Source organism: Cornus florida, unplaced genomic scaffold, assembly GCF_030987335.1.
Source record: "Cornus florida cultivar Cherokee Brave unplaced genomic scaffold, ASM3098733v1 CherokeeBrave_3.0.0_Hap2_Chr11, whole genome shotgun sequence".
In the NCBI taxonomy this organism is placed as follows: domain Eukaryota; kingdom Viridiplantae; phylum Streptophyta; class Magnoliopsida; order Cornales; family Cornaceae; genus Cornus; species Cornus florida.
In genome coordinates, this window is record NW_026775581.1 from 90,880,013 (window position 1) to 90,903,292 (window position 23,280).

Sequence of the window (23,280 nt, forward strand, 5' to 3'; positions counted from 1 at the left end):
CATTGCAAAGAAAGACACTAGTGCGTTGTTCTGTAGAAGTTATGGCCTTAGACAAAGGCAGAATGGGGAAACAAGTTTCATGTAGACCACAAGTTGGAAAAACTTTGTTTGTTTGAGCTATTTCCTCGACTGGTGCTGCATTTTATTGTTTTGTTGTTTCCCTGCCCTTTTGTGTTTAAAAGCTTGCTTTTCAACAAAGAAAATCATTTTTTATATTTTTTTTACACTTTTTAACTATAATTTTGTTCAAATTAGGTTACAAATAACGCCAAATATGTGACTACAGCATACATCAACTTTGAAGCTCATGGAATCCACATCACTAGTGAAAATTCTGATAGTTGTTGGAGGATTTTGTTTTTGTTATAGACCTCCAAGTGAGTATCATATTGGGCCCTACCATCAACCCTGTATTATGTACTAGCCACCCTGCATCACATTTCATTAATTTCCACCGCTAAATGCAGAGGCATCTTCGCAGGAGTGTAGTATGTTGGAAAACGGGTCTATTCAGCTGAAGCAAATTTCAATCCCACTTGTTTTTGCGAATCATAAATTAGAGAAGAAGAAAATTGTACAACCTTTGGACAAACGGTAGATCGTCTAATGGTAGAAATCTCTTCCCTTCTAGGAATGGGCTGCACCTTAATGGCTTCTAATCACCCCCAAATCTTCACTCCTATGACCTTGAATGAAATCCACAAGCCTTGCAAGAGTGGGCTCCAAGTGAGTATAGAAACCCTAGAGAGAGAATACGTCTTGTGCATGTCTCAAGTAAAGACTATGGCAGTGCAATTAAAATATGAGAGACAACACACACATATATAGGGAGAGGGGTGGGCCGCCCCTCCTTGGGTTAGCAGCCCCTCTATCTCCTCTCCCGTTTCCTTCTAACTCCCATTGTTTGCCCTCCAAGTTAAGGTAGGAGTGGGTAGTGTTGTTAAAGGCACGCCTAGGTTCGAGGCACAGGTCTAGCGCCTGTTGTCATCCCATGCTCACTGATGTTTACTGGGTGCGCGCCTCGTGCGCCTCACTGTTTTTTTTTTTTTTTTTAAATGATTATTCTATTTCTTAAGCCAAAAAGGGATCTTTTGGCAACTTAATAAACTAATAAGAAAACCTAAGCTTATAAGAGAAGGAACTTTTGTTCAAAAGAATAAACAAATAAGAAATCCCAAGAGTCAAAGTGTCAACCGAACATAGAAAGAGTGAGTCTGTGAGACCAACGACAAAGCCCTAGTTGCAGTGACGAACGATGAAGCCAGATGAGTTCTTTCTTCTTCTTCTCTCTCATCATTGTTTACTTCTCTCTCTCTCTAGTTCTCTTCTCTCTCTTCCTTTTTCTTTTTTTTGGGCTCTGTTTTTTCTCCTTTTTTTTTTTTTTTTCACACTCTCTATTCTCAATTTCTCATCTACTCCTCTCTTCATCTACTTCTTTTTTCTCTGTGTCTTTTTTATTGGGCTCTGATCTTTTTTCCTTTTCTTGGTAACAGTTTTTTTTTGTTTCGTTAATAGATTTATTTCTTTTTGTGCTCTGTTTTCCATTGGAAAAAACAAATTCTGTTTTGCCTTTCAAGAAAACAAATTTGTGCTCTGTTTTATGGTTTCTTGAATGCTTATATAGTTGATGGATTTACTTTTTTATATTTGATATTAATTTTTAGAATATTGGTATGACTTATAAGATATGAATGCTTTTATGGTAGTTTAAAATTTCAATTGCGCGCACGCCTAGGCTCCAAAGGACCTCTAGCGCGTTGGTGCGCCTTGAGCTTTTAATAACACTGGGAGTGGGGTCTAGTTGGGCCTATCCAATACTTGGCTCCAATGGGCCTATTAAATTTCTAGTCAACTCTTGACCAAATAATTAGCTCATTAATTATTTTTAATTGCATTAAACAAAAATAATTGCACTCCAAGTGATGAATAAAAAAGCCACAATGTTAAATTACGAGATAACCCTTCCATGCATAATTAGTGATTGGATAAAACAACGCCATAAATCCAATAACTAATTTACCCCTTATTTTGACTTTTTGATTTATTCCGTTTCATCACATAAAAATTTATTTTTAGAAAATAATACATATATATATCTATATTTAATAAATAAATAGATGATAAAACAATTTCATCAAAACCACTGGATCCAGATTTTTGTGATGAAACTAATCAAGTCGAGATAAATTATCTAGCATAGACACCATCTTGCCAATGCCAATAGTTAATGATTACCCAAAATACCAGATTTTAGATCCTTGGGTCCACTAAAATAAATCAATCAACCACTAATAAAGACAAGAGTCCATTTCTCTATTAGGTTCAAGAGTTTCTCGCTATAACACTAATAAGTGAAAAATTATCACGACTATTATTGTACATTTTTCACTTATCCTCGATTCAGTTCAATGTGTCCTGGCACAGACCTGTTGTGGGGCAATTGCCCCCACTGAATTTTTTTATTTTTGGTATTTATATTTACTATATATATATATATTTGAATTATATACCTATAAAATTTTAAATTTGCCGCTGCAGAAATTACAACTTCTGCCCCCCTTCACAGACTTTTCTGGGTCCGTGCCGCAGAAACTACAACTTCTGCCCCCCTTCACATACTTTTCTGGGTCCGTCCCTAGATGTGTCCAACACATCAACATGTATGGTTTAAGTCATCTACTAATGATTGAGATAAGTCATCTTATCTCATAAAAACAAGGGCTAATTTCAAAAAAAACCCCACTACTATCAAAATTTGATCATAAATCCCCAACCTATTTCAGAGAACCCCCAACACTATAAAAAGTGATCAGGCTGTTAAATTACAAATTTGACCTTACTATTATTTATGTTAAATTAAAAACTGAAAATAATTTTTCTAAAATTACAAAAATACCCTCTTCTTCAACCCCCTTCTAAAACAGACCCATCAGCTAGTTATGGTAGATCATTCTCCCACATATGTAAATATAGGAATTACAGAGGGGTAGACTCGGTAGAGAGAGAAATCGAGGTGATCTTGATCTCGCCTTCTATGTCTCATTCTCTAATCAATTATAAGAAGAAGATGTTGACGATGGTCGACAGTTACATTCTGGGTACTTTCTTTGTGTATCTGATGGGCTTTGTTCTTCTCCATATTTTGCAAGACAGGACCAAAAGAAATTGCCGGCAGAAAGCTACTAGTGCGTGTGAGATGTGGGACGACAACGATTCGAGCTTCGCCGATGGGAATTTCAGGCCTGACAGACCTGAATCTGACATCATCATTGTCGGAGCTGGGGTTGCCCGTGCCACCCTTTCTCACACCCTCTGTTTTGGGTCGCTATTTGTTCAGTGCTTCACTGGAGTTGGGTCTCCGTTGTAGAGCTCGACATTGCTCGGATCTCGAGGTTCTATTCACCGTGGAAGTTTGGCTGTGATCACAGAGGAAGACGACGATACCACCGTCACCGGACTGGGTCTGTCTTCGTCGGACTTTGTGATTGGCAAGACGACGATACCACCACTGGGTATCTCTTCCTTCTCCCTCTTGCTCGTCGATGAACAAGAGGACCGACACGGAAATAGATAGCTGAATTCTGACCAAAATATGCTCACAGCTTCACAATCAAAACCCTTTCTTCAATTGAATCAAAGCCCTCTTTCTTCAATTGAATCAACATATATCAACATAATTTTTGTTACTGTGTTTATTTGATTCTACAATGAATGATGATTGAGAAAATCAGTCTATCAACCAAGAAAGAAAATCAAGGAGAGTGAATCCGTTGGCAAGCAAGAGATATATCACTATGAATGTTGATACTCCAAGTTTAGTTCTTGGAGAGAGATGATGGTGATCTAATAAAGCAGTGATGGTGAAATTCAGGGGGGGAGAAATTTTTAGTGGTGGTGGGTGGTTGCAGCTTGGTAATGACAGAGGATGGTTGTAGTGGTGTTTGGTAGAGATAGAGTGCCATGGTTTTAATCATGTGGCGGTCTGAAATTGGTCAGCCTTGCTTTGATCATTGGGTTGTAGATAGAGAGAGAGTGTACAGATAGAGTGAAAGTGTTAGGGATAGGTATTTTTGTAATTTTAAAAAATAATTTTCAGTTTTTAATTTAACATTAAATAATAGTAAGGTCAAATTTGTCATTTCATAGCCCGGTTAATGGGTCGTACATATATTGGGGCAATGTGATCACTTTTTATAATGCTGGAGGTTTTCTGAAACACAGGTTGGGGGTTTATGATCAAATTTTGGAAGTAGTGGTTTTTTATTTTTAATTAGCCCTAAAAACAAATTTATTACATTCTTTCAGATAGAATGCCCAAGCTCTATCACTGACTGCAAACACATTCATGATAGTGTAATCCGATGATTAATAACTCCTATGTATGAGACTCTCGCTATGCACAAACGATATTACATAGTCGAAGAATAACTTAATTCAGCTCATGAACCCATACAAGCATGCACCATGCATATGTAAATTATTAAATAAAAACATAATTCATTAATAATAAATGTCAAATACAATCAAATATTGGCTTTGAAGGGCATATAATCTCAACATAGTACTTATGGTTGATAAGGAACCTACGCCTCTTTCACAAGACACCTTCATCTTGTTTCTTTAAGTGATATTTTTTTCTCTAGATGATATGTACCTCTCTCAATGACAGTGCTCCCAAATTGTTTGCTTCATCGCAATCCCCTCCTTTCCCTCTCTCCCTCCCTCCCCCCCCCCCCCCCCCCTCTCTCTCGTGTGCGCACGCGAGAGAGAGAGAGAGAGAGAGCCATGAATCTTGGAAATTCAAGATTTTCCTTCCAGAAATCTATTTGTATGTCATTGTTAATTTCTAAATATTCAGCAATGTCCACATGCTCTTTTTTGCCCTCTTTATTGATATAATTTTTTCTACAATTTTCTTTGTTGGACGCCTGTTATTGTATATCTTATTTCTTTCTGAACCGTAGTTTTTACCACACAGGGTTTTATCACTGATAATGAGAGGGCTTTAGAGGAACTTTTTGGGGATGAAGAGAATTCACGCACTGGTGATGCGTGCTTGAATATGATGGCCACCCGCATTGCTACAGTTTTTGCTTCATTGAGGGTATGTATATTGAGGATTATTATTCTTAATACATATCTTTAATCATTTTTAAAGCTTGTATGAGTTATTTTTCCCCCCAGGAATTTCCTTTGGTACGATACCGCGCAGCCAGATCTCTCGATCCAACCACAATGACAACATTTCGTGATCTAATTCCTACAAAGCTTGCAGCTGGCATTTGGAACTGTCTTATGAAGTATAAAGCTGACGTCCCTAACTTTCCCCAGACGGAAACATGCGAATTGCTCATCCTGGATAGATCAATAGATCAGGTTTTGAGATGCATCTGTTTGTTACAATGTGTTTATGGCCTGCCTTATATGTTTGATTGTATCCAACATGCTTATTTTACATTCCTAGATTGCTCCTATCATACATGAATGGACATATGATGCCATGTGCCATGATTTACTAAATATGGAGGGAAATAAATATGTGCATGAGGTAAGTTGTATCATTCTTACTTCAAAAAAAAAAATATTTGTATCGTTCTAAGTTTCATTTCTTCTTTTGATATGCTGTTCGATCTCCTTTAACTACTTCATATCAAGGAATTCTGCTGTTTAGGTTCCAAGCAAAACAGGTGGTCTACCAGAGAAAAAAGAGGTCCTTCTGGAGGATCATGATCCTATCTGGGTAGAGCTTCGCCATGCACATATAGCTGATGTACGTCTTGTTGAATGATTTTTAGTTCTGAACAGAGATATAATGAATGTTTTATAAAAGTTGACTGCCTTGTCAGGCTAGTGAACGGTTACATGAAAAGATGACCAGTTTCGTATCAAGGAATAGAGCTGCACAAATGCATGGTTCAAGGTTAGTTTTTGTTTTTCTACTGTGAAAACCTTTCATTATTAATGTCATGAAATATTATAATGTTACAGAAATATGAGTGCTCTATTCCAGGTAGTGGTAGTCAATTATGATTTTATTGTATTTTTTTTCCCCCATCAGTGTTGAAAGTACTATGTTTTCCATAATCCAATATCGATGGGATCAAATGCAGCTTGGTGTTGCCTGATAGCTTGTGATACACAAAAGATGTGCAAAATATTTTAAATACAACATAAATAGCATATTTTTTTTCCTAGTTGATACTCACTCACCCCCCCTCAAGGAATTGATTGCACCCAAGAGGAGTCGAACCTTAGACCTACTGCTTCCCGAGGCACCAGGGCCAAGTTCTTACCCACTTGAGCCAACCCCTTGGGGTCATTAAATAGCAATTTGGAATGATAGAATGGCAAAGTGTATTTTATGCTACATTTTATATGATGGCAATACATTGCATGCATTACACCACCAGGTATTGACACTGTTCATTGAATTTTTTTATACTTTTATGCTAACTTCAAGGTATCTATGACTTTATAGAAAAGTAATTATTATCTTCTTGTCAATTTTATTTCATCAATTTCATATTTTAGATTTTTTTCATTAATTATTTTTTAACATGCTTAATGTTATATCAATGCATGGTATGGGGTTAACATGAAAAGTTTGACATGGGAACTCCAATGGCATGACTAAGTTTATGTTTCCTTCAGGTTAGTCATGGGTATTTTGGAAGTTTCATCTATTAGGATCTTGTTGTAGGTGGCTCATTGATTTATTGTATTTGCAGTTTGGCTTTAGTTGTGATATGGGGAATTTACTGTGATGACTCACGTGGTGCAGAAAGAACATGTTTTGTCACCGAAATTTGCCGTCACAAAACTAAGTTTCTCACATTTACGCCAAGTAGGTTTAGATTAGTTTTACTTATGTAATAGGAAAGAGTGGAGAGAAAGGATTCATGTGGCCGATCCCATTCATATGGGATTAAGGCAAGGACGACGAGGTTTAGATTAGTTTTTAGTAGTTCAAATGTTGAATTTTAGTTTTTGGAGTTCAAACTGTGCTAGATTTAGGGAGAATCAGCGTCCTACAAATATTTATGTATGCTTTCAGTGACATGGTCTACATTGAGGGTAATGCTAGGGGAAGAAGAAGAACAAAGTTAACGCGATTAGCAAGGAAGGATATGATAACATGTGGTTTAGCTAAAGCTAGGACCTTTGATAGAGTGGAATGGAAAAATAGGATTAATGTAGCCGGCCTCAAGTAGTGCACCTACAGTTTCTGTTTTCCTAAAGTTGGGAAAAAGGCTCTGTTTGTAATGGCCCTCACCCCACCAGACACAATATTGTCCGCTATTGGCTCCCCCAACCAGAGCCTTCCCAAGAGGTCACCCATCTTGGTACTACTCCAGCCTCCAGGTTAAGCACGCTTAACTCTAGAGTTCTGATAGGTTCACGGCCATCACAGCTTTAAAACGCGTTGTGTCATAGAAGGGTGATGAATATACATATAACACTTCACTCTTCCACACCAAGGCAATGTGGGAATTGTGAGCATGTGTAGCTCGCACCAGAGCCTTGCCTCTCACAGGCCTGCTCCTGCCCACCGAGCCTCGGAGTTGAGTTGCTTTCAGTTAATTAAATACTTACCAGACCTGCTTGTGGTACTATCGGAAGAAGATGCCCTGAACAACGAGGGATTGATTCCTTTTCCATGAAAAGATAACAATAGAAGCCTCCACCTTTCTCCAAAATTTTCAAACATCTATCTTTTTTCATTTAAAATGTATTTATTTATATATTTATTTGTGTGCTTCAATTGTTAATATCCTCCTTTGAGTTCTTTCAGTCTCATTCACCTATTTCTTGTTCCCATAGTTTAAACTTTAGTCTGGGCCTGTATAATTGATTTATGTTTGTGTCCTTATTAAAATTGTATGCACTTTAGTGTTCTTTTCATAATCTTAAAGGTGCAAATATAGACGTTTAATTTGGTAGCAAAAAATCTTATGCTTGCTTAATCTATTGTTGATTTAAGTGTGTCAAAATATCTCACTCTGTATAATTGTTTTGAATAGAAATGGCGCCGAATTGTCTACGCGGGACTTGCAAAAGATGGTTCAAGCTTTGCCGCAATATAGTGAACAGATGGAAAAGCTTTCACTCCATGTCGATGTGAGTTTCTTCTATGAAAAGACATTATAGTTTCTAGTAGAAGGGATGTTCTTATACCAAAGATGGAATGTTTTAAACAACATACTTTGTCTCAGTTGTCGTACTTGGTGAGGAAGAAGGCAGCAATGTTGTATTTTGTCATTTAGTTTATGAAAAAAACGACCTGCAGGGAATGTTCATTTTGCTTGTCATTTCCTTTTGGACTGAATTTTCACTCTGGTTTTCTAGTGCTCGCCTAAAACTTCCTAGATTCATAAAACAACTAAAAGAAATAGATAGGAAGCTCTTCAGGGTACATAGTTCTGTAAAAACTAAAAAGTGAGGTTCGTTATGCTCTCCAAGTATAGCTCATACAAGATATAACTAGCTAATGGCTTGGTCCAGTCCTGTTGCCTGGTCTACATTTGAAAATAAAGATGTTACTTTCGGAATTGTGGATCCAATGCTATTATATGCTTGCTGGTTTTGCTGCACGACATTTGCTTTTACCTATTGTAGTGTCGGTTATACCAAGTTATATGGCTTTAATGCACTTTACGAAGTCATGCCACAAAAAACTTATATCATAACCACTTGGATCCGATGAGCCCATCTTTTGTAACCATTCAGCCATTTTTTGCTGTATCTTTTGTCGATTCATAGCTAATAAGCCTAATATGCCCTCTTATAATTGCTTGAGACTACCTTTATTTTGGTTTCCAGTTGTCATTCTAGTCTTCAGTAATAAAAATTATTAAGTCACTAATCCTTTTGGTTTTCTTCTTGGTTTTTGCGTCACACGAGTAAACCAATTCTTTTGACTTCTTGTGATCTTGTCCTCAATTTGTGCTGCATCATAATTTTCAGTAATCAGTTGATCTGTTATTAGACTTGTTCTTTTATAGGCTCGTACATTTTTGGCAGCCTCATTCCAAGCATGGTCAGTCTGCAACTTGTTTTGTCTTGAATGCATCATTCTATATAGTCAATAACAGTTGCCTTGTCATAGCTATAATTTTTTTCTCCTCAATTTGTTTGGATGTTATCTAAAGTACCATGCATCATCATACTTTCTGGTTTTATGTCTTGTCTTGGTGCCATCGTCTTAATCTTTTTAGAAATTTGGCTTCATGCTAGACTTTTATTGACACAGATTGCAGGAAAAATCAACAATATTATTAAGCAGATGGGCCTTAAAGATCTTGGGCAACTAGAGCAGGACCTTGTCTTTGGAGATGCAGGAACTAAGGAAGTAATCAATTTTCTGAGAACAAAAGAGGTGAACACTTGTAGATATAAAAAATAGATATGCAGAGAGCATTGCCAGTGCATTCACAAATCTATATATATAAAGAAATCTTCCTCTGTTATGCAGGATGTAACACGTGAAAATAAGTTGCGGTTGTTGATGATTTATGCAGCCATTTATCCTGAGAAGTTTGGGGGTGACAAAATTACAAAATTGATGGAGGTGGGTCCCTTTGTTATTTTATATAATTTAATTATTTAACTTCCATCCCTTGTTCTTTTTTGGGATCAACAAATGAATTTATTGTAACTTTATTTTTCAAATTACCATCAAAATCATTGCCTTATTAAAACCCTTTGGGTTTCAACATGAATACCCTTCGGTAATTGCACTCAATCTGGAGAAGAAATTACAATATTGACCTAGAAGCCAATGGAGCACCTTTTTTGGCCCTATTTTCACTTGAGTTACGCGTAATTTAATGTGTGAGTTTAATGGGTCCATTGTGTATAGAAACCAGAGTTGTTGAATCTACATATTTAAACCTGAGGAACTCAACGTTTCAATTTAATTTTTAGGATTTGGTATGAATCCAATCTATGAAGTTTCGTGTACTATTGGACTCTGGTTATTCTTATTGGGCTGGATTGAGAAGGTTGCAGCAATACAATCAGGCTTATTAGGTAATTGGATTTGGAGGTGGGTGGTGGAGGGGAAATTTGACTGCGGATGGCTAAAGCTCGAGAAACGTCGGATGAGACTGATTTTGTTATGACGCCATGTTAACATGCTTCCTAGCAATTCGAGAAATTTATTTAGGACAAATTTATTTAGGACACCACTGTGACGCGCTTCATAGAAATTCATGAATATCAGTGCTCACTGAAATATTAATACTGGCTAGCAACGTCTCAAGTCTACGCACCAAACTCAGATTGTAGTTGTTGGTATAATTTTTCGTAAGGGCAGCTTATTGCAATAGATGGTGGGAATGTAGGAGAGCCCACTGCTCCCCTGCCCACTTTTGTATTCCTGTTTTGCTGAGCTGTTCACTGGGAAAGTGAAAATGTAAATGCAAAACGGGGGTCAATCAGGTGTATGATAAAACTCTGGAATTTTCAGCAAAGTACTTTGATATTTGTATTATTATCTCTTGGATATTTCCTTCGTATCTGTTGCTACTTCTTATATTAAAGCCAAAGCATCTTACACTTCATTTTTTAGTATCTTTAAGGAGTTGTTACTTCATCCTTCCATTTGAGAACAAATATCATCTTGACAATATATTTTTTAATTGTATGCTTTATCTTTATATCTTTCAGTTAGCAAGATTACCGCCTGAGGAAATGAATGCTGTTTATAATATGAGACTGCTCGAAGGATCATCAGATACTAAGAAAAGCTCTATCGGAGCTTTCTCTCTAAAATTTGATGTTCATAAGGTAAAATTTGATGTTTGAGGGCGAGGAGTCCCCTATTAGGTCTCTCAAGTTTAATATTCTGTCTTCTCTCTTTTTTTGGTTAATGGGCGGAATTGTATATCTATGAATATTCTTTTGGACTTTGTAGATAGCTTGAAATTGTAGCGTCGCCTTGGGCGCCTTTTGTTTCTTTGGGTTCGCTCCCCTTTGAGCGCCTTTTATGAAGTTTACTTATCAAAAAAAAAAGAAGAAGTGATTTGTTGAATTTCTTTTCATGGTTGATGATGAAGTCCACTGTCTAACCAATATTCCTGTTTTTCCTTTCCATTTTAACTTCAGAAGAAGCATGCTGCTAGAAAAGATCGTACTGGTGAAGAAGTGACATGGCAACTATCACGCTTTTACCCTTTGATAGAGGTACATTCCTGAATAGTTTTATTGCTGCCTAGGTAGTACATATACTTTTATGAAGGAGCCTTATCATCATCATCCTTGCCTTGATCTATATCATCATCATCGTTGCCTTGATCCAAATTATATTGGGTCACCCACATGAATTTTCTCTTCTTCTTCTATTTTCAGTTATCAGTAATGTTTCCTATTTTATTTAGTTTCACATTTTTTCTTATTACTTCATTTCATGTTAATTTTGATTTTGTCTCTGTCCCTTTCTATTTTTTTTAAATATCTCTTCCTTTTTGTTATTCATGGATCTATTGGCCTTAGTTCAAAATGTTAGTAGCATTTAAGCCTAAATTCTCTTATTTTATCACTAATATGTATCACTTTTTATTTCTATGACATGTTGAGTATTAATCCTGTTTTTTCTGCTTACTTCTATCATTTAAGCCTACATGAATGTCGTTCTTGTTTCATTATTAATGCCCAGTATTTTGCTCAATATAAGCTGGTTGGCCTAATGATTGTCCTACAGAATTTTCCTTACAACCTATTTGATATTCTCTTATAACTACTTGTTACATCATTGTTCATCTTCAGGTCTCCTTGTATTATTGATCCTAAATAAAGAAAATTGTTATTTCGAGTAATCCTTGACTTGAATTATTATTGTTACATTTTAATTTTTCTATTTTCTAAACCTCGACTCTAGTGTACTTCTCCATGTTCTCATTTTTATTGCTAAGTTCTGTAATACGTGTAACAGAACTATATCATCAGCAAATACATGAACCGTGAAATCCCTTGTATAACTTTCATTATGTCATCTAAGACTATTGTGAACAGATATGGGTTGGTATTATTGCTAATCGTTCGTTTGAACCTACTTTTATAGGAAAATACTCAGTTTCTCGACATATAGTGCAGATACTAGTCATCATATTTTTGGATAATTTTAATGAATAGGAATTCCTATTATTGGTATAGTCCACCAAGTAATATTTCTTTGTACTCTATTGTACACATTTTCTAGGTCTGAAAATCGTGTCTAATCTTTATTTTTTACTTTTGCAATCTTCCATTAATTGTCTTATTAATTAACAGATTTTTACAGTAGATCTTCCATTAATTTGGTTTTATATAGTGGACCACGTTTTTAAGGAGTAGCAGTGTGGCATATAACCAGCTATTAGCTTTAGTGGTATTAGGTTTCGCATCTCACTAGTCAGATATATTAATAGATTAAGATAGCCATAGCTCTGGAGTTCTGTATCCCCAGCTATGACACCAAGAAAATTCTCATTGCAGCCATGGTTTTTCTAGGCAAAATTGTTTCACAAGGTGTGACTTTTATTCAAAAGAAGTTTATTGTTTATTTTTTATTTATAGAAAAATAGAAATAGTTTAAAGAAAACAGAGAAAATCATGTGGAACAAAAATACATGTAACAGTTATTTTAAGACATTTTAAGAGGAAAAATAAATGAGAATAAAATGTGACCTTTTTGTTGTTTATTAATTTATATGAACATCGTTCATGTAATTGCAAAAAGGGGCATAATATGGTTCAACCAAGAAACTAGTCACATACCCCAAAAAGGAAAGAATTTTTTTTTGTTTGGCGCAACAAATATTAGGGAAAACATTGTTGGTCACCTAAGGAAAAAAACAAAAAGCCACTTGCATGAACCTAATGAGTCAAGGTGTTAAAAGCTGCAAAAAGTGCTCGCTTCTTATCTACTTTGGCTTTTGTGGTGTGTGCTGAACATTACGAACTTAATATTTAAACTGAGCCGTTCTAATACTGCCTTGCTCCGCGAATTTCTGTATTTTAGCCTCAAAGGGTTTACTGAAATCGTGATTCTAGCATTTGGACACTGACTGGATTGAAAATTTAACCGTCATTTTGAATTAAATTTTCGCTAAATGCCTAATTTAAATCCTTCCAATTGTCTGTATTGGCCAGATTTGGCACATATCAGTCTGCTTTATTTATTTATTTATTTATAAATAGCCTTTGGAAGCTTAGTTTCCCTAGTTTACATTTTCATTGTCCTTTTTCAAAATGCTATGCAGATTCTTGCAGATTTAATGTTTTATCATGCTCAGATTATCGCATATATAAATTATCCAGAATGTGTTTGTTATTCCCCTCAAATGATGACATGGAGATCCCTGGGGTTTAATATCCAGACCCTTATTGGGACTTGTTAATTCATCCAAAGGCATGATAAGATATGAAATCCTATTCACTTATTCAGGAAAACAAACAAGGCCCATACCCATGGTACTCTACACTTGCCTTCAATGTTAAAACACTATGTTGGAATCCAAACTGCCATCCAACCTGCCTCACAAAATGGGATTCCCTCTACAACTGACATTGAGATAGGGAAGGAATGTGGGTTAAACATCTGTCACTCTTTAGGTGGAACTATTTCATGGTAACATGATTTTAAAAATGTTCTTAAGTTTACAATTTTTGTGTGCTATAAAAAGTTAAAGAAGTCTTATGTTTTTTTTTTGAAAGCTAAAATGAAACCCAAAGATGAATTTGAAATATTATTTTCTGATGGTGCATTTGAATAAAAACTTACAAAATAAAAATTCTATAGTTGGTGGAATAATAGCTTGAATTTGATGTACTTGTTGAATTTTGGCTATATCTCCTGCGGACTCTAAATTTAAAAATTTTCTTTGATTATGTATCTTATATAATGCATTGTAAATCAATATATTTAGATCCATATATCTACATGCTTACATAATACATTTAATGTTTTGTTAGTTTATTCTGTATTGCGATACTTTTTTGGTGTTTGTGTTGTAATATATATATATATATATATGAATTAATAATTATTTATATTATTCCATATATTATAGGACGTATAGAACTTCCAAAAAGTTATCACTTTTTTTTTTTTATATATTTTATGTTGTATCTATTATTTTTAGGGCAAACTAAGAAAAATAAAACTCAAAACTTTCAAGGATTTGCAAATACCCCACCACAAACAACAACAAACTATCTAAATGTTGCAACTTACCCCCTAATCAGTTAAAGTGCCCATAAGGTGCATCTAATTTACCATTTTATCTCTAAAGAAAAAAAATTGGGTAAAATGAAAAAAAAAAACCTCAACTTTCAAAGAGTGATTTGCATCATTTCTTAATACTTTAAGGGGCTTATGTGTAAACACGAAAGTTAAGGGGGGTAATTTATGAATTCATGAAAGTTGAGGTTTTTTGTAGTTTACCCAAAGGGTATTATAGGAATGTTACTACCTAAAATCTTATGTTCTATGCAAGTGATAGTTTCCCGTCCATTCCATAACTGTCCGCAAATGGCAAGGGGGTGATTTGCAGCATTTCTTAATACTTTAAGGGGGGGTTATGTGCAAAAACAAAAGTTGAAGGGGTTAATCTACGAAATCGCGAAAGTTGAGGGGAGTTTTTTTTACAGTTTACCCTTATTTTTATGCATTTCCAATTTTTTATTCCCATAACATCTTTATCCCTGGCTTTTGCCAACCAAATTGATGTTGATACATTGCATGGAAGGTTAGCCAAGTTGATTAGGATATATATTCTATGAGTTAATAATTTGTTTACTCTGTCCCTCGGTGGATTCTTCAATGTTGTTTGGTGCATATACCTTTGAAGTATTCAGTTATTCATTTATTAGGTTTTTCCCTTGCACCCAAGAAGATATTTGAATCATGTTTTAACATCTTGTTTCCAAATTGTTGTTTCCATTATATTTCCAGTTTTCCTCTTCCTTTGCCAGCAGAAAGGGGATTTAATACCTTATGTGGGACCTTGTACAAGGCAATGACCATGGCCATGACGCTATGGCATCTTCACATAATATTAGAACCAAAAGAAATTGAGTGTAGGTTGTAGAGTGTCGCAGGTTCTGAAATTTTCATTTTTTGACCAACTTTTTGAACACTCTAGTTTTATAGTAAAATTACTTAGTAATATATGTAAATTCATTAAGAAAATAATGAGGCTAATCCCTTCTGTTTTACATGAGCAAAAGCATATTTCCTGTTGAAACCTTCTGCTGGTAGCTAGGTATCAAGTGCGTCTAATAATCTTAGACTCTTACAGTAGCCACTTAAATCTCATCCTGTTTCATGATTCTGCATCTTGCATTTGTTCTTCCGTGTGGTCCCAGCAAGGGAATGAAGCTTAAGCTGAAACTAGTTTTTGTTGATGATATCAAGACGGGAGAAACAAGATGGCGAGCTAAGTTTAAGTTTCACCATTTTTTTCACATATTTTGTTCATCTTTTAGAGGTGATTATGGTAACTGACTGTGCAAATGACGATATGATCCAAATAAAACATGCCAATGTAAAACTTGTTGGATGTTCAGGAACAGAATCAATTATCTTGTCGTATTGCCCATATTTACATTCTATAGAAGGGATGGATTACTCAACCCAAGGTTCATTTTGTCTTTCAGGAACTTGTTGAAAAACTTAGCAAACGTGAATTACCAAAGAATGATTACCCATGTATGAATGACCCGAGTCCAACTTTCCATGGGACCTCCCAGACCGTGCCAGTTCAGACAATTCCAGCTCCAGCTGCTCATTCAATGAGATCAAGACGAACAGCAACGTGGGCTAGGCCTCGAGGCTCTGATGATGGATATTCAAGGTATTTCTATGAATGTTCTCCTAATTGCTTTATTAGTTTCTGAATATAGGAGTTGCTTGAACTAGGGAGATGAACCACAGAATTCAGCAGCCTGCTGATGTCTGCTAAAATTGTTATCCATTCATCTCGTTTCTCATCTATTGTTTTCTCCTTTCTTTAATGTTTTTGAAAATGTGATGCCCCTCCATGGCTATTATCTCCTGATTTTAATTATACAGATGCATATAGGAGCTAACAAATAAACCTACTAAAAGAAGTTCCTCCCTCCTCCCAGCTGTTATAATTTTTTTTGCCACTTGCATCCATTATTTCTTTACTAACAGAATCTTATTCCTCTATTACTTTCCATCTTGTAGTGATTCAATTCTGAGGCATGCATCGAGTGATACCAGAAAGATGGGTCAGCGAATTTTTGTATTTATTGTCGGGGGAGCAACTCGATCTGAGGTATGAATGAACTCTCTCTTATCCATTTAGTTGAAATAAAGCAAAGAACCATTGCTGTTTTCTGGCATTTATTGGTGTTACAAAATTTTATTCATTCTCAGCTACGGGTTTGTCACAAGTTAACAACAAAGCTGAAAAGGGAGATTGTTTTAGGATCTTCAAGTCTTGATGATCCACCACAATTTATCACGGTACTTAATTTCTTTCTTTTCTCTGGATGTTCATTAATTGAAATTCAAACCATTGGGTACTTCAGTAAAATACATAAGGTCGGGACCTTAGATTTGGGTCCTTCTATATTGTATACCACAATTTATCATGGTCTTGTCTGTGATGTATATCTTTATTAGGACCTACATTAGCTCTTTTAACCTTTCGTTACATCAAATATCTTTCAAATATAATGTATTTTCTAACAGATGCAAATTATAGGGGACACTGCCCTTACTGTTGTGACTTGAGCCATTGTAGCGAATCCTGTATTTTTGTAGATATAGTATTAAATTTGGTGTAAAATTTTGAATATGCCAGAACTATTGTAATACCAAGTAAATCCGTAACAAAGCTTCAATACCTTTCTAACAATGTTTGATTTATTTGAGTTGCAGAAACTGAAGCTGCTTACGGCAAACGAACTCAACGAACTCTCACTGGATGATCTTCAAATTTGAAGACATGGGTGGATTTAAGAAGCTGGAAACATAATTTTTTCCCGGTCCTCTTGTCCAGTTTGTAACTATAGATCCATGTATAAAATCATTGAATCCATTTTTTAACATTGATGCAATGTCTGTCACGAGCTTGATCAGCTGAACGATAGGTTTGATAGTTTTCTGGTAGCATGCAGGATCGTGACCTTTGATTTGGCTCCATTGACATTCTCACGCCTTTGGGCTTTTGTATTGTAATTGATCTGTTCCGGACATGTAAGCGACCCTGTGTGTGTATAATACTATTCTTATCGATGCAATTGACCAATTTGAAATCTGTGACAAGTTATAGAATAATATTCCAAAGCCATTTTTATCTGTCTGTTACCTGATTTTTCGCTGATTAGTTGGTCAACATAGAGTGCTGGTTTCTTTTCATCAGCATCTGCAATCTGCCATTGTTGTATATATTCTCAATAATTTATGATACTCAGAAACTTGTAAAATCCAGAATTAATGTTATCGCGTGTGTATGACTGCAAGCAGAGACCTTCGGGGAGCACGAAAATGGCAAAACTATGATCTGAAAAATCAGTGTCTCAGGCTCACTGCCAGTTGGATTGGTCAAAATATAAGTTTTCTATGGTCTGCAGAATTGTTTCTAATGTCACAGAGGTTACTGGAGCAGAAAGAACAACATAGCCTTGCGATGTGTTCAAAAAGGTGAGCAAACTCGATGATGAAATATTGCAAGAATTCTTCCAAACATATATATATATATATATATATATATATATTTGGGGGGTAAATTACGCTTACCTTATCTCTAGTTTTGGTTTGTTACATTTACCTCCTTTTGTTTTGGCATATAACGGTTACCCTCTTCTTAGATAATGGTGTTGAAGTCTGAAATTATCCTTTTGCCAATATTGTTATATAAAAATAACTTTAAATGGAAAATATCGTAAGGTATTTTTGTCATATAAATCTTCAAATTTAACCACGTCAGCATCGACCATTGCTGGCAGTTACTGTCACTAACAATAGGGGTATTTGTTAAGAACGTGCAAATTAGAGGGGTAATGTAATATGCCAAAACACAAGGGAGACAAGTGAAACAAATTCAAAGTAGAGGGAAGACAAGTGTAATTTACCTTCTTTTTTTTTTTTTTTTTCATTTATTTATTTATTTTTATATATTTTTTCACGTACAAACTACCATTATGTATTCATGCACGCGTGTACACTCACACACATCAAAAAATATATATGGCTATAAAACTAAATTTTAGTATTAGTATCATTATTAGGCAAGGCTCACAGGTTAGGTTTCATGAACCTAGAATGTATATGATTTTATATACTTACACTGATACTTTTTTGGTTGTCATGTTCATCATATCTTGTCACATGGAAAACAATAGCAAACAAGCCTCCAAAAAGTGGACCAAAAATATACATATTCTACCCAATAAACTTGGAAGTTTAAAATTTATGCCTATAAATATTACGGGTACTAACATAATATATATATATATATATATATATATATATATATAGCGGCATCTTTTGAAGAAGCGAACGGGGCTACATGCACCGACCTCACAGACCCAATACACAAGTCTAAACTAGTGGATCCCACTTTTTTCGAATCAAGTGGGTTTTTGACTGTATTTTTTGGCAAGGAGTGTGAATTAGGTGCAAAGTAATTTTCTTTTGAAGAAATGCCCACTCTTGCTGATGATGCTGGAAGGACGATTATATCCTTGCCAAAAAGAAGCAAATCCATTTCAAATATAGGGTACTTTTGGATTTTCAATTCTGATGATGCTGGGAGGACGATTACATTCGTCCCTACTGTATACCTATTACAATGCATTACGCCGTGAACCGTATATCCTTCAATAAGGGAGAGTGTTCCGTATCAACACACGCTTACCCGTGAATAAATGTCTAATATTTTATATATAATTTTTAAATATATTTTTATTTTTAAATATCACTTTGATATTTTGGTTATATATCCAAATTTAATAATTGAAAAAAATACTTCAAGGCACATATTTAACAAGTTTTGAATATTAAAATATAAATCTTAAAGTGTAATATCATAATATAATTGTTTTAAAAAGTCCCTGATTCCTTAAAAAAATATAAGTGTTAGATATTTGATGGTTTTAATCCAAAATTTATCCATGTAATTTAATCCTCAACTCCCAACTTATTTGTCAAAATATTTTATTAAGAAATTTTAGTGACAATATATATAACATGACAAATAATTATTATTTAAATTTATCAATTTGAAATACTCACACATGACAATATATATTATTTAAATGTTGCTTTTTTTTCTGTATCCATGATCGTATTGTGTTTTTTTTTTTAATTTTTTTTTTTTTGGTTGCGTTGCTTTATTTTGTAATGTGTGTTTGTATTATCATTATTATGTAATCGATATTACGTTAAAAATTATGCACTACTAGTAATTAAAGTTAAAGCATGATGATACCCCGAAAAATGTGGACAAAGAAAAAGTTAACACATGCAATTCATTTAACAAATCATTAACTCAAAAATATAAATTAATGCAGTATTTTTGAATGATTAATCAAAGTTATAATTGCACTAAATCAGCTAAATCTGTCTGATTAATCATAATCACAATACAATACAATATATATATGGTGTGTTCATTGTTTAATTAATCTATGGTGCTGTATGCAATTATAAAAAAGAAGAAGATAAGATCAAGAAAGTTAACTACAGCAATAATAACAAACAACATATAATAATTAGTGCAAAGAATGATAGCTATGATTTGTTTTGTTGTATATGAAAGCTAAGTTCTAACTGAACTAAATTTAAAAGTCAAAAAATTATTAAAAAATTTTAAAAAATAAAAATAAAAAGTGAGAGAGATTACAACTACCCACATTGTGCCATGAGTATATTGTGCCACGAGATTCCAAACTACAATGGTACAATTTAATTTAGTTTATTATTTGTCAACTCTAAACCGCTAAACCTAATTAATTACATACCTTCGGTTGTTATAAAAATGAATTATTTCATGATTCAACCCAAACCAAAACGAAACAAAATTTAATTTCATTTTATTTGGATTTTTGTTTAATTTTTTGAATAATTTCTTTTGTTTATTATGGAGAGAGACCCAAATTATCATTATGTTAAAAATTATGAAAATTTAGATGAATACAACAAAATGTCGAGTTACTTTTATAATAAGAAAAACAAATTACAGACTACTAACCGCTAATTCGAATAATATAGAAAAATAATTCATTATTTTGATTATATTAATTACAAGATAGAAGAATTCATATATGTATTATATTTTGACGTGTGTGTCGGTGTGTGTAAAAGAAGACTTAAAACAAATTAAAGAAGAGAAGGATGAGGCCATGCCCATTTCAGAAAAGCAGCAAGAAGATAAACCATTTATAAAAAATAATTGAGGTTATATTTAGCTAAATTCATCTAATTTAATAAATACGACGTAATCTTAACCTAAGTCACACAAGATAAGTGTGAAAGCGAAAGAGAATGTGAGAATGGAAATTCAAAAGCTACGAAACATGTGTGGACTATAAAAACAACACCGGTCCACATTACTATCATTATTCAAATTTAATTTCATTATTATTGTTATAACTTCTCTAGTGGTTATATATATTATTTATAGCACAAACATTCCAAATCATGGGTGGTCCATCCAATTGGAGTTGCAGATGCATTGCGTTAACAATTAGGTGTCCCAACAACCGCATTTCAAACGTGGTATTCCAATATATATATATATATATATATATATATATATACAAGGAGGACATTTTATGTTAATAAAATCACGCACTCAACAAATAAGCACGTATATAAATTCACTTATCTTTCATGTATATAGTTTTTGGGTTGGAGTTTATTATGAGAAGTCATTTCATTTTTCAGATTGATCCGTATAGGCTTGTAACAAAAGTTTGTAGACCAGTGAATATGTGTTTATATTGATGGTTTTTTAGTCCCATAGCCATAGGGGACATGTAATGATGTAAATATGTGTTTTTCTTACCAACCTAATATTATTATATAGTATATATATAAAATATATGCTCTTGAATCAAAGACTATAAACTTTTAAACCCGACACTCCTGTAAAATAAAGACGTTAGTCACAATGTGTTTTTCAACATATGAGAATTGCCTCAATCGATGGCCAACACCAGCATATAAGCCATGTTTCATGCCTAAACGTGGTGCCACAACCGTTTCAAAATCTTTAATTATATTAATATTATGTTCGGGGACATTAAATAGATAATTTTGATTTAGGAATGAAGGAAGTTTACTTTAAATTTTGTACCAATTCGGCTAAACATAACATAATTTAATTTTCTAGATTTTAACTTTAATATATCTTTAATTACAACAATTTTTTTTTTAAAAGAAACAAAAAAAAAAAAAAAGATATTGAGATTAACACGTGGAGGGTATAAATAAAACTGAAAGAAATGAAGTTTAATAATGAGGAGGCATTGGGAAGGGAAAGATTCTTGTAGAAAGAGAAATAGGCATCCTACTACACTAATCATCATACCTTCTTTTTAACATCACCAAAAACCATTAATGAAGATATGTGTACAATACCATACATTCTAGTGAAAGAGCTCAACCCCTATAAAGATAAGTCCACACTGTCCCCTCTCAGTTGGTGAGAAGTCAGTTTTACTATTATTTTACTTCTTCTAAATTACACTATACTCCACTCATTCTAGTTTTATTTCTACCCACTTCACTCAATTAATCCATTAATTTCACGAGAGTTAGTGTCGGTAAAATAAAGAAAAGTGAGACTTTTTTTTGTTTGTAACTATAAAAATAGTTTTCTGTTCTTAGAATAGAAAACTGAAAATAGTATAAAAATCTCTACTTAATTTAGTTTTTAAAAAACTCTTATAAAAATACCTGTTTTCAGAGAATTATAAAAGATTTTATCTGAAAGCAGTTTCTGTTATCAGAATTTTTTAGAACTATTTTCAGAATTACAAACGAAGCAAGTCCGAAAGAAAAACGAGCAACTGACTAAACCCTTGCAAATGATTTTCTTATTCTTTCAAAGTTGAAGAATACGAGAAAACGATTAGAATTACATTATGTTTTCTAGAACAAGTCAATTTTAGTTTTCACCACTTGCGTCAAAATAAAACAATCGTTTAATTTCTTTTCTTCTGTCCCCATTCAGGACAGATTCAGAAAATTATGTAGGTTGGGGTAATAGTGAATTTTTTTAATAGTTTTGGTGGGGGCAATAATTACATATAAGTCCGTACTTGTCTTTGCTATCTTTTCCAAACATGATATAAATTAACAGTATACTTTTCTTCATTAATTAATCAAACAAGTCAGAAACTAACAACATTGTTTTCTTCGATATCATAACTAATAATGTTATCTTTACTAACTTTTATTTTTTCTTCTTGTTATACCAAACAAAGTCTTAAGGGATTTGTATGATGAGGGTAAATGATGGAGATAGTTTTTCATTAGAACTTACCTTAAGTAAATGATAATTATTATGCTTTGTCAATGACTTCTCATGATACATGTGTATAATTTGTGATTATGACTAACAATTACATATAGCTACAGTACAATGATTGAGTTGGTAAAGTGAAATTTGATTATAGTATTGCTTTTTATTCTCTCCGTGTGTCATGGACTCGTAGTGTAAATGCATATATATATCATGGAATGAGTAAAAAACATGATAAGGTATTTATCTCACGTTATAAAGGATTAATTTATGGTTATGATTAGCTTGCACATGTACAATTACAATGCTCATACAAAATTATGAATATTCGACTCTAATTAATTGATGATGTTTTTCGAGAAAAATTTATTAACATGTATCATTATTGAGAGATGTTCATATTGAAACAAAATTTTATATTGATTAGCAAGTTACATAATACTCTCTCAATTTTAAAAAGGATGTCTTGTTTGGGGAATATGATTAATTTATGGTTATGATTAGCTTGCACATGTACAATTACAATGCTCATGCAAAATTATGAATTTTCGACTCTAATTAATTGATGATGTTTTTCGAAAAAAATTTATTAACATGTATTATTATTGAGAGATGTTCATATTAAAACAAAATTTTATATTGATTAGCAAGTTATATAATACTCTCTCAATTTTAAAAATGATGTCCTGTTTGGAGAATCCCAAACAAGACATACTTTTTGGGGCGGAGATAGTACTATACTTCTTTATTTGAATTTGAAGACGAAGTTTGTCTTTGTAACATATAGCTGCATTGA

The 23,280-nt window shown here is 33.7% G+C and overlaps 1 protein-coding gene across 7 annotated transcripts in view; it reads left to right on the forward strand.

Annotated features, from left to right (window-relative positions):
• Positions 1-17,311, forward strand: part of LOC132283582 (SNARE-interacting protein KEULE-like) — a 30,952-nt gene extending 13,641 nt beyond the window's left edge. For 6 of the 7 annotated variants that reach the window (XM_059785558.1, XM_059785561.1, XM_059785563.1 and 3 more), the window contains 14 exons: positions 4,979-5,104; positions 5,185-5,376; positions 5,465-5,548; positions 5,672-5,770; positions 5,847-5,920; positions 8,022-8,118; positions 9,251-9,376; positions 9,473-9,568; positions 10,669-10,788; positions 11,107-11,184; positions 15,640-15,836; positions 16,193-16,283; positions 16,385-16,474; positions 16,892-17,311. In XM_059785558.1, the coding sequence (XP_059641541.1) occupies positions 4,979-5,104; positions 5,185-5,376; positions 5,465-5,548; positions 5,672-5,770; positions 5,847-5,920; positions 8,022-8,118; positions 9,251-9,376; positions 9,473-9,568; positions 10,669-10,788; positions 11,107-11,184; positions 15,640-15,836; positions 16,193-16,283; positions 16,385-16,474; positions 16,892-16,954 (1,533 nt within the window). In that variant the 3' untranslated portion in view covers positions 16,955-17,311. The remainder of the gene's footprint in view (positions 1-4,978; positions 5,105-5,184; positions 5,377-5,464; positions 5,549-5,671; positions 5,771-5,846; positions 5,921-8,021; positions 8,119-9,250; positions 9,377-9,472; positions 9,569-10,668; positions 10,789-11,106; positions 11,185-15,639; positions 15,837-16,192; positions 16,284-16,384; positions 16,475-16,891) is intronic. The other variant, XM_059785559.1, reaches the window with a different exon arrangement.
• The last annotated feature ends 5,969 nt before the right edge of the window (positions 17,312-23,280 follow it).